This window comes from Dendrobates tinctorius, unplaced genomic scaffold (assembly GCF_039654945.1).
Source record: "Dendrobates tinctorius isolate UK_male_01 unplaced genomic scaffold, ASM3965494v1 ptg000097l, whole genome shotgun sequence".
Taxonomy (NCBI): Eukaryota; Metazoa; Chordata; class Amphibia; order Anura; family Dendrobatidae; genus Dendrobates; species Dendrobates tinctorius.
Window position 1 is genome coordinate 30599690 of NW_027361765.1, and position 12102 is coordinate 30611791.

The 12102-nt window shown below is 46.9% G+C and overlaps 1 protein-coding gene across 2 annotated transcripts in view; it reads right to left on the minus strand.

The window, feature by feature from the left end:
* PIGB (phosphatidylinositol glycan anchor biosynthesis class B) overlaps positions 1-12102 on the minus strand; it is a 57065-nt gene that overhangs the window by 36549 nt on the left and 8414 nt on the right. Inside the window, exons 5-7 of one of the 2 annotated variants that reach the window (XM_073587022.1) lie at positions 6890-6922; positions 1357-1487; positions 1139-1279 (exon numbers count right to left, since the gene is read on the minus strand). In XM_073587022.1, coding sequence (XP_073443123.1) covers positions 1139-1279; positions 1357-1487; positions 6890-6922 — 305 coding nt within the window. The remainder of the gene's footprint in view (positions 1-1138; positions 1280-1356; positions 1488-6889; positions 6923-12102) is intronic. The other variant, XM_073587023.1, reaches the window with a different exon arrangement.

Below are 12102 nucleotides of genomic sequence, written 5' to 3' on the forward strand. Positions count from 1 at the left end.
GTCCACACCTACGCTTCGGCGGACGCCAGCCTAGGTAGGAGGATTCTGCAGGCGGCGGTGGTGAGTCCGCTGGCCTGATGGAAGTTTGTTTTCCCACCCCAGGGACTGCTTTGGGACGTCCCATGGTCTCTGTGTCCCCCAATAAGGCGAACGAGAAAACAGGATTTTTTGGGTTGCTTACCGTAAAATCTGTTTCTCGGAGCCTTCATTGGGGGACACAGCACCCTCCCATGTTCTACAACTCCTGTTATGTTTTTTGGTTGTTTACAGTTGAGTTGTCTGTTCTGTTTTCAATCTATTCTGTTACTTCTCCTACTGCTTTCTCACTAACTGAGGAATTCCCTTCCGGTCGGTGGGGTGTACACTGCGGAGGAGGAGCTAACCTTTTTTTGTGAATAGTGTCAGCCTCCTAGTGGCAGCAGCATACACCCATGGTCTGTGTCCCCCAATGAAGGCTCCGAGAAACAGATTTTACGGTAAGCAACCCAAAAAATCCTGTTTTTTTTCAACTGACTGTAAAATAAACGTTATCAACTGTTCTAGTATAATTATTGTATAGTGCGAGGAAGTTCCGCACTACCACGGGTAATAAATGGTGTACCACTGGGGTAAATGGTATAAAGACTCTAATCGTTGCTACACGTTTCAGAGCCGGTCTGGCTCCTTCATCGGGTGACATCCGCCTAATGAAGAAACCAGACGGGCTCTGAAACGCGTAGCAACAATTACAGTTTTCATGCCATATACCCCAGTGGTACACCATTTATTACCCGTGACAGTGTTGAACCAAACCACTTTTTTCCCCTTCCTTGGATTTTTATCCGGATTTCAATGGAGTCTAGCGGGTGGAACAGCAACCACTAGGACAGACTACAATTTTCCCCAGTGTGGTGCCTGCTCTTTCACAACAAGCTCAGGTGAGATCCTCCAACACCGTGGTTCTTTTTTTATCCCTAGTATGATCTGCACAAGGTGTGCTTTTCTTTCTCTTTTTTTCTTTCCTTATTGTATAGTGAAAAGCTACTTGTATACTGTAGCATCCCTTTATATCAAAGTCATTGATATTCTCTTATCTTAGTTCTGGTGGACCTTGGTCCACAAGGCAGCTTTATTGATGCAGTGTGCCCTTATTACTTACCCAACAGGCATACACTGATGAATTATTAAGTCAAGTCTCTTCTGTTCCCTGGAGAAATGATATAAGAGCAATGGAACCCAGAGAATAAGTGCAGTTGGCCGTACTAGAAAAGCCAGAGCCACGAAGAACAAGTACTTGGTGCTATAAAAGAAGAGGGAGATTAGTAACATGTAAGCTATGTGGTAGGAAAAGCTCATTTTCAGCTGACGGTGTCTCACCTGTTCTTTGTACGTGAACCTTCCAGAGGGTAGTAATGCAGAGCCAGAATGCCCAGTACCGTTTCCATTGTGTTTGTTAGGGTTCTTGAGGAGCAGAACCATGTAAACCAGGAGCAGAGTTGACTGAAGTACTGGAACGACACGAGGGATGTTACCCAGCTTATTCTCCTTTATACATACATACAAAATAGTCAAGATCTGAACACATCATCTGGCATCAGAATTACTCTAGAGCAGGGGTCTCAAACTCAATTTACCCGGGAGCCGCTGGAGGTAGAATCTGGGTGAGGCTGGGCCGCATCAGGTTTTCCACAAGAAAAGCTCTTACAAAAACATTCCAATGTTATCAAATGTCTTTATTTTTTCATCTTATTTTGTGTTAAAATATAATAAATTAACAAAATCATAAGAAAAAAAATAAAGCAATCAGTAATAATAAAATGATAATACAGCAGATATAGAAGACTGAAGAATCCACATATAGTTGCTGACTAGAAAAATGTAATTATTATTCAGATGTCTGTATTAACAGTTCTTTAACATTTAACTTTCTGAACATGAATGGAACGTTGAACATAACCGGTTTTGAACATGGCTTCTTCTGCCTACTTCTTGCTGCTAGAGATCTGGCAGCGCTTACTCTCGCATAGCCGAGCCACATTTGGCTTAAGGGAGAAAGCAGTTGAGACCCTCAGTAGGGCTAGAAGATGCTCATCAGTAAGTCTGGACCTGTACTTGGACTTATTGAAGTTCAAGTTAGAGAAGAGCTTTTTGCACAAGTATGTGCTTCCAAAAAGACACATGGTCCGCTTGAACATTCGGGAAAGCTCAGGGAAGCTGGGTGGCAATTCTCTCAAAAATTGCCCAAGCTTGTCTGCTTTTCCACTCACCTCCCTGAACTTGGCTTTGAGTTCAGAGTTGCACTGCAGGTCAGTGAGCTCCATTTGAAGCACAGGAGGGGCATCTTGCACATCAAAGGAGAAGGGGTCCGCAAAAATTTGAAATGTGGCTCTGTGCGTCTTGAAGTCTGCAAATCTGTGATCAAATTCCTCCTGTAGCTTCAAAATGACATCCATATACTCCTCACCACTGAGTGGTGTGCCTGCTTCCATGAGTGCCTTGCATGATGGCAAATGGCAAAGGTTTGTCTGAGAAAGCTGGGCTTTCCATAACATAAGTGTTTTGTAGAGAATGCTCTCACGTTGTCATAGGCATCACTGACAAGTTGCCCCTGACCTTGTAACTTCTTGTTCAGTACATTAAGCTCATGTGTGATATCAACAAAAAAAGCTAAGTCCATGAGCCATTTTGGATCACTTAGCACAGGAACAGTAGCCCCATCTTTCTCCATGAGGGCTTTCACTTCTGCTCTCAACTCAAAAAATCTCTTCAATATGTTTCCCCTGCTGAGCCAACGTACCTCGGTGAAGTAGAGCACATCCCCATATTCTGACTCCATTTCCTCTAAAAAAAAGGCACGAAACCTTCTGTGGTTTAAGCCCCTGGATCTGATTTGGTTGATGCATTTCACAACGAAAGACATCACATTGTCAAACTTCAGGCATTTGCAGCAAAGGGCCTGCTGATGGATAATGCAGTGCAGAGCAATGACCTCCTCCACACCTTCCTCTTCTGGTTTTTTTTTTAACAAGTGCCACCAGTCCATTTTTCCTCCCTGTCATTGATGGCGCTCCATCAGTTGTTATTCCAACAAACCTCCTCCAATGGCATCACACAGCTGGAGAAATATCTCCTGAGCGGTGGTCTGGCCATGCATTGGAATCACTGTGAGCAACTCCTCTATGACTTCAAAATTGCCATCAACACCACGGACATAGATTGCGAGCTGGGCAGTGTCGGTGATGTCTGTGGTCTCATCAAGAGCGACTGAGAATACACTGAAACATTTTGCTTTCTCACAGTTGATCATAAATGTCACTTGACAGGTCAGAAATGCGCTCTGCTACGGTGTTGGCAGAAAGGCTGATGTTGCTAAACTGACCATTCTTTTCTGGACAGACAATACTTGCAGCCTGTAATATGCACTTTTTTACAAATTCACCTTCTTTGAATGGCTTTCATCTCACTAACCAGGTAGCTAGCTACGACTGCTACATCATTCTCTTTGGTTGCTTTCTTAAAGAAATCTTGTTGCCTCAGTAGATATCTTTTAAGATTAGCAACCCAGTTGGCTCTTTAATCTCCCTGGTGTTTTGCATACTCCTCAGCATGTCTAGTTATGTAATGACGTTTCAAATTGTATTCTTTGTGCACTGCAACTTTCTCTGCGCAAATAAGACACGTCAGGATGCCCCTGTGCTCAACAATGAAATATTGCACTTCCCACTATTCCTGAAATGGTCTGTGCTCATCACCAACCTTTCTCTTCACTGCAGGCTTTGAAAAAGACATGTTTGGGGCTGTGTAATAGATAATTCTACTTGGTGTCACTGTTTCAATGTTAGCCCATGTGTCTTTTCTGCTTTTTGTTCTGTCCCGCTGAGCAGCAATTTCCGCTGCCGCACCCGCTTCTGAGCCCGGGGTAATGGCACAAGTTCGCACTAAGGCCGACTGATGACCCCCCCTCCTAGAGCAATATACCGCACCGCCTCACCGCTCATTCTGAACCCGGCGCACCTGAGTCTGTGGCGCGGTCCGGTCCCTGCTCGGCTGCATTTGAGTGTGACTCATACGCCTTGTCTGCTGACAGCAGGCTGCTGTGACTGTCTAGCCATCATCATACTCACCTCCTCCTGCTGCAGCTCCAATGGTCCAGCGTCGACATCATCTTCCTGTATGAGTGCGCGGTCACATGTCACATGGTACCACTCATTAAGCTCATGAATATAGACACCACACCTATGAGAGAGGAGTGGCGTCCATATTCATGACCTTAATGAGCAGTACTACGTGTGACTGGGATTTCACATGCGAGACTCGGCCGTATTTCTCGCATGTGTGATCCCGGCCGAGGTGAGGGCCGCAAAAACTACTGTCCTGAGGGCCCATGATGTGAGGGCCGCAAACTATTGTCCTGAGGGCCGCGAGTTTGAGACCCCTGCTCTAGAGTAAGCTGAGACAATCACAAAAATCACAGCATTACAAGTTCACTCTCTGCCTAGAGGAGAGTACTTGCAACCAGAATTCAAGTCAACTCTTTGTATTGGCTCCTTGGCATAACAAGGTGGACAAGCCCTAATATATCCGACTGACTTATGATAGGGTGAAGCATACTACACTATGACTGCCCGGACCTAAGTGCAAGTGTGAAGAGAACTTTATTTTTTTTTTAATCAGATCTTTTTTATTAAACATTCAGGAATCAATACAGAAAGAATATGACATCTTATATAGCTAGTAAAAATTACATTGAGAGCAGATATTATTTAAAGGGTAAAACTCTTCCTGTGTAAGAATAAATAAAAAGAAGAAATCTCAAAACACAGATATTTGCATAAAATTGAGCCTATAAACAACATGGCTCCACAAATAAACAAAAATCAAAATTATACATCAGTGCCTCATTTCAGCGGGAAAACCATCCCCGCCAGCCGCGCCACTCCGCATCATATTTCGCCCCCCCCGCATATCAGGTCCAATCCACCCCAGCCCCCTCCCACCACGCCACTCAAAATCTACTTCGCCACAAAGGGCACTAGACTTTATTTTCACCCCCCAAGCATCCCCTCATCGCAAGCACAACAACAACTGGTCCAACATCGCATCCCGTACCAGTGCGCCCGCGGGGAGACCCGGTGACTCCATCCATGGCTGCCAAATTTTGTAAAACTTTCTTAATGCATTTCTTTTTAAATAAGCCCCCCTTTCCAATCTGATGACATTATTTAGTTTATTTTTAAGCTCTGACAATGTTTGTGGCATAGGATCCAACCAATGATATGCAAGTATCTTTCTTGCCTGATACAGGATGCGTCACCAAGTATGTACTTTTGCTCTAAATCGCTGCAACAGGGGCTCCAGATTCAGAGCCCGAAAATCCTTCGGGGCAGGACTAACAATTATACCCAGATACTTAAACCTCCGAACTACAGGGACCGGTATCTGCAAATCTGAGAAATCCGCCGGGAGAGGGTCTATCGGCATTAAAGCTGATTTGGACCAATTAATCCGAAGACCAGACCTCAGCCCAAATTCTCGAATGACCTCCCATTGCCGGCAAAATCGAGGAATGTACCTTATCTAAATATAGAAGTAAATCATCCGCGTACAATGATATCCTCAACTCCACAGTTCCACATCTGAATCCCATTATTTCTCTGGACTTCCGAATTGCAACTGCCAATGGCTCCACCGCAGTAGCAAATAGCAAGGGCGAGAGCGGGCACCCCTGTCTAGTACCTCTCCCAAGAGGAAAAGACTCAGAGACCCTGCCATTAGCCCCAACCTTCGCCACCGGCGAGCCATATAACAGCCTCACCCAATTTATAAATCTGTGTCCAAAGCCCATTTTCCGAAGTACCGCCCACAAAAACCCCCACTCCAGACTATCGAACGCCTTAGCGGCGTCTAAGGACAAAATTGCTCTTCCCCCCCAACTCCCCAGAACTATGTTGAATCCCCAAGTATAGTTTCCTAAGGTTCATAGATGTGGCTCTGCCTGGGATAAATCCCGTCTGATCCTTCTGTATAAGAGAGGAGATAACTCGGGACATCCTATTGGCGAGTACCTTGGCCAATAATTTAACATCTGTTGATAATAGGGAAATCGGGCGATATGAATCCGGAACCTCTGGATCCTTTCCGGGCTTTAATATTAAAACTATCAAAGCTTCCCTCATAGATGGCGGGAGGACCCTCTGCCTTTCAGCCTCTTCAAATACCTTAAGTAGCTTAGGTAGCAGTAAGGGTGCATAGGTTTTGTAAAACTCGCCAGGCAGGCCATCCATTCCTGGAGCCTTTTCATTTTGCATCTGACCAAGCGCCTCCTCCAACAGGATGTGAAGAGAACTTTATTACACCTCTTGGCACACATGGACCTCACTCTATGTCCGTGCAGGTGTCTGCAGGAGCTGAACCCACTCCACACACAAAAGATGTCGGCTGTGTTAAACAGTTGAAATCTGCCAGTCACAAATGAAACCAGAGCTAGGTTTGATCACTGCTGTTAACCATTAGGTGCTGCTTTCAATCAGCAGCTTCCATTGCCCTTTCACTCTGCCAGGATAACAGGATGCCTGCTAAAAATCACTACGGCTGCCATCTAGGTACTCACAGAAAACCATCATTCACACTATACACTGGAATCCCGTAGTTTTGCATTACGTAGTAAAAGCAATCAAAGGACCGCAGGTTCAGGTCTCACTAAGGGGACTAAAATAACAAATATGTTTATCAAGAGAAAACAGAAAAGAAAAAAAATAGAATCACCTCCCATTTTCCAATTAAACAAGAAATAAATACAAAGATATATGGTATCGCATTGTCTGTAAAAAGTCCCATATATGAAAATATAAAATTAAATCAACCTGTGCAGTGCACACCATAAAATAATAAAACAGTATTATCAAACCACCTGGACTGCTGTTTTCGCAGGACCAGCAGCTCTCTAAAAAAAAAAAAAAAAAAAAAAAAAAATTGATAAAAAAGGTCATATGTAGACAAGAACGGTATAAAGTAAAACATCAGCTCACCGAGCAAAAAAAATAAAGTAATGGGTCTCAGAAAATGGTGATAACATTCCCCCCCCAAAGTTTGGAGTTCTGTAACCAAAAAAAAAAAAAAAAAAAAACTTTTTTACAACCTTGCTATCCAACTGACCCATAGAATCATATTACCAAGTCATTTTTTACTATACAATGAATGTGGAAAAAAGAAAAATGATGGAGTTCAGTTTATTTTCCACGATTTCAACGTATTTAGAACTTCCCCCCCCCACCCCTCACATTTCAGTACATGAAAGGAATCGTTCAAAACTACAAATCATCCGACAAAACAAAAACAAGCCCTCATATGGCTTTGGCGATGAAAAAAATAGGGATTTTTGTGTACTCACCGTAAAATCCTTTTCTCCGAGCCAATCATTGGGGGACACAGAGACAGTGGGTGTTATGCTGCTGGCCACTAGGAGGACACTAAGTAAACCAGAAAAAAAAGTTAGCTCCTCCCCTGCAGTATACACCCGCTCGCTGGCTGAGATTTCTCCAGTTTGGTGAAAAAAGCAATAGGAGCATAAACCGTTAACAATAGCCATAACTAAGTCAAAGCCTAAGAATGCTACAGTGAGCCAATAGGCTAAACAGGGTGGGTGCTGTGTCCCCCAATGATTGGCTCAGAGAAAAGGATTTTACAGTGAGTACACAAAAATCCCCATTTCTCCTACGCCTCATTGGGGGACACAGACAGTGGGATGTCCTAAAGCAGTCCCTGGGTGGGGAGCATACATCTGCTAATACCCCATGTACCACTGAGTCAACACTGAGGTACTGCCGATTGCAGGCTGCGTCTGCCGAGAGCTGCATCCGCAGAGGCCTGAGAAGCAATTAGGCAATGTTTGTAAAGGTATGCAGGCTGGATCAAGTCGTAGCCTTGCGGACAGGCCTGAGAATGAATTTGGTAATGTTTAGTAAAATGTATGCAGCCTTGCAGACCTGTTCAGCCGAGGCCTGGTGCCGAATGGCCGAAGAGGCGCCCACTAACCGGGTAGAGTGCGCCTTAATCCCCGCTGGGACAGGCACGTCTGATACGGTAGGATTCCTGAATAGCCAAGCGAATCCACCTTTGTTGCTTTTGACGCAGCTAGACCCTTCCTATGCCCCTCTGGAAGCATGAACAGGGTATCTGACTTGTGGAAGGGAGCCGTCCGCGAGAAGTACCGTCTCAGCGCCCTAACCACATCCAGGGTGTGGAGGGCCTTCTCAATGCAAAGGACTGGCACCGGACAAAAGGAAGGCAAAACAATTTCCTCTTTGAGATGGAAAGAGGAGACGACCTTGGGCAGGAAGGACGGGGACGTCCTAAGAACTACCTTTTCCTGATGAAAATTCAGGAACGGAGAAAGGCAGGACAGGGCTGCCAATTCCGAAACTCGTCTGATTGATGTAATTGCCACTAGAAAGACCACCTTCCGAGAGAAAACGGACAGTGACACGTCCTGCAGCGGTTCGAAAGGAGCCTCCTGTAAGGACCCAAAAACCAGGTTAAGGTCCCATGATTCCAATGGCCTTCTAAAAGGAGGCGCCACATGGGAAACTCCCTGAATGAATGTCTTGACCTGAAGTTTGGTGGCAATTTTGCGTTGGAAAAGCACTGACAAGGCCGAAATTTGGCCCTTGAGCGAGCTAAGGGCGAGGCCTGATTTTAATCCAGATTGAAGGAATTCCAATATGGGCAGAATGGAAAAACACCAGAGGTGATCGACCATGATCCTTGCACCACGAAAAGAAGGTTTTCCAGGTGAAGTGATAGATGCACATGAACACAGGCTGCCTAGCACTAATCATGGTGGATATCACGTCGTGAGAGAACCTAGCCTGTGCTAAAATCCAGGATTCAACGGCCACGCCGTCAAAGACAGGGCCCCAGAGTTCTGGCGGTAAATCGGGCCCTGCGAGTGTAGATCCATGCGATCTGGAAGTTGCCAGGGGACGTCGGCGACTAGTTGTATTAGTTCTGCATACCATGCTCGGCCAATCTGGCGCGACTAGGATCACTGGTACTCCCTCCGCTCTGATCTTCTTGATGACCCTTGGAAGCAAGGGAAGAGGAGGGAAGATATACAGGAGCCGAAACCGGTACCATGGCAGAATTAGGGCGTCCGCTCCGATGGCGCATGGATTGCGCAATGAACCGAGGAACCTTGTTGTTTAGTCTTGAGGCCATTAGATGCACATCCGGAGTCCCCTAACGATGGCAAATCTGCTGAAAGACTTATGGATGAAGAGACCACTTCCCTGAGGCAATGCCTTGGTGACTGAGAAAATCTGTCTCCCAATTTTCTAAGCTCGGCCCAATGGAGGATGTGACTCACTTCGTGCAAGGCCATCCTGCTCCGGGTACCTCCCTGGCGGTTGATATACGCTACAGCCTTTGTCGGATTGGATTCTCATGGGGTGACATGTGAGGAGATGGTGGAAACTGCGTAGAGCAAGTCTGATCGCTCGTATCTCCAAAATGTTGAAGGGGAGACATGACTCTCGGGTTGACCAATGACCCTGTGCTGTGTGGCAATGAAACACCGCACCCCAGCCAAGGAGACTTGCGTTGGTGGTTACTACCAACCATCTTACTGGGAGAAAAGACCTCCCTTGATTCAGGGAGGACCTCAGTGTCCACCACCTGAGGGCTTGCCTGACCCGCAGGGACAGAGGGATCCAACGGTCCAGGGAGAATGGATTCTTTTCCCAAGCTAACAGGAACGCGTGTTGTAAGGGACGGAGGTGGAACTGTGCAAATGGAACTGCTTCCATCGTCGCCACCATCTTTCCGTGAACTCTCATGCTGAAACGAAAGGAGTGAGAAACCGGTTGGGAAAGAGTCCGCGTTGCCTGTTATAAGGCTTGGGTCTCTCCTGGAGGGAGAATGACCAACCCGCGGGAAGTGTCCAAGATCATTCCTAAAAGGGAAATCTGCTGAGCCGGTTTTTGAAAAGACTTTTCGAAGTTTATCTTCCGCCCCAGACAAGAAAGTGTATTTACTGTTATCCATGGTTTCCTCGTAGGCTGGAAGGGACGGACCCTTGATGACCAGGTCGTCCAGATAGGGTAACACCACCACTCGCCGCGAGTGGAGAATGGCCATGACAGCCGCCATGACCTTGGTAAAGACCCTGGGGGCGGTGGCGAGTCCGAAGGGCAAGGCAACGAAGTGGAAGTGTTGCTCGTGAATTGCAAAACGCAGGAACTGCTGGTGGGACGGGCAGATCGAAATGTGAATGCAAGTGTCCTTGATGTCGATGGATGCTAGGAACTCTTCTTTTTCCATGGTAGCGACAACTGATCGGAGAGATTCCATTCAGGATCGCCGTACCTTGACAAACTGATTTAACAGTTTGAGATCCAGAATGGGTTTTTTTTTTTTGGAACCACAAAAAGGTTTGACTAAAATCCCCTGAACCTTTCGTGATGAGGGACCGGAATGATGACTCCGTCCCTTAGCAGAGCCTGAACAGCCCGAAGGAAGGCTCTTGTCTTTTTCTGGGGGGGAATTCTATCTTGTATCCGGACGACACCAGCTCCCTGACCCACTTGTCGTCATTGGGTAGATCTATGAGATCTGGCTCCCCTAGATCCAGAAGCCCTAGGCCTGGATTTCCAAGAGCGGTTAGGTCTGTATGAGACCTGGGAGCGTCTGTCTCTGCGCGGGGACCGACCTGATCCGGAAGCGAAGGTAGAGGAGGACCAACCGGAATTGTTGTGAGATTGAAAACGCGTCGGCTGTTGGTTGCGAAACGGCTGAACAGCCCCTTTTGTTGAGGAAGGAATTTACTTTTTTCCCCCGGTAGTATCAGAAATGAGCTGGTCCAGTTTCTCTCCAAAAAGACGACCCGTTTGAAAGGGGAGAGAAAACAACGATCTTTTAGGTGTGGCATCCGCCCGAGATCGCATTAGCGGCAGTTTGAGCCGCGCAATTGGCGGCATCAAAAGAAGCATCTACTACAAAGTCTGCTGCGTGAATTATCTGCCTGGTGACAGTGGTTGCCTCCGGAGGAAGATTGGTGCCCTGGAAGGAAGTAATCAAGACTTCTGCCAAAGCGGCCATTGCCTTAGTGACCCAAATTGCCGCGAAAGATGGAAAAAGCGCTGCTCCTGAAGCTTCAAAAAAACTGAACGGGCAAGGTAGTCAATTTGAGGATCGGAGGGGTTTCTGACTGAGGAACCCTCAGGAAGATAGGAGCGTTTTAGAAGCAAGACGCGATACAGGAGGGTCCACCGGAGGGGACTGTAACCAATCCTACATTAGGTCTGGCTGAAAAGGGTATTTAGCCTGAGTAGACTTTTGCCCTGTGAACCGCTTATGAGGATGATCCCTATGTTTCTGGATGGCTGGTAAATACAGCCTGCGCACACGCTAGGTTTTCTTAAATGAGATCGGGTGTGCTGGAGCGGGAATATTTTCCTCATCCAACCTCAGAATCCTGTTGACTGATTCTATGAGAATCAAGCGACTCTTGATCAGTTGGGGGATTCTGAGAGGCTGACGTGTCAGATTCGAATTCAGAGTCGTGCTCGCTGTGAACCTCAGGAGAGGGCGAGCGAGAGACAGGAGTTGCCGATGCTGAGGCGCGAACGTGACTAGGGGACGCGTCAAGGGCCCGCTTTCTAGAGACCTGACCATCCCTTGAACGAGTACGGCCCCTGTTGGTGGACGGTTCCCGGCCGACGCCAGAGCCCTCCTCGGGAGGTAAGGACGCTTTCTGACTTAAAGAGTCCTCCCAGAGAGAGAATATAGCCTGGGTCAGAAACCCCACCGACCGTGACAGGGACGCAGCCCACTCAGGGGTACTAAATGCAGGAGGCAGCAGCGGCGGCGGACATTGGAGCACAGATCAGGGCGCAGTCCGGGTCGCAGTCCGTGCATAACGGATCAGTCTGTGCACTGGGTAAGGCAGACTTGCAAGTGGTACACATGGTAAAAAAAACGCAGTGTGCTTCTTAACAGCCCGTTTAGCCTCCTTAGATTGAGGCATAGTGCTCCTGAAGGGTTAACGGCAGAGTCCGTCTGCAGCTGCAGGGAATGTGCCAGGAAGGGGTTAAGCTTTAATCTGAGGGCAGATGCAACTTACCCACG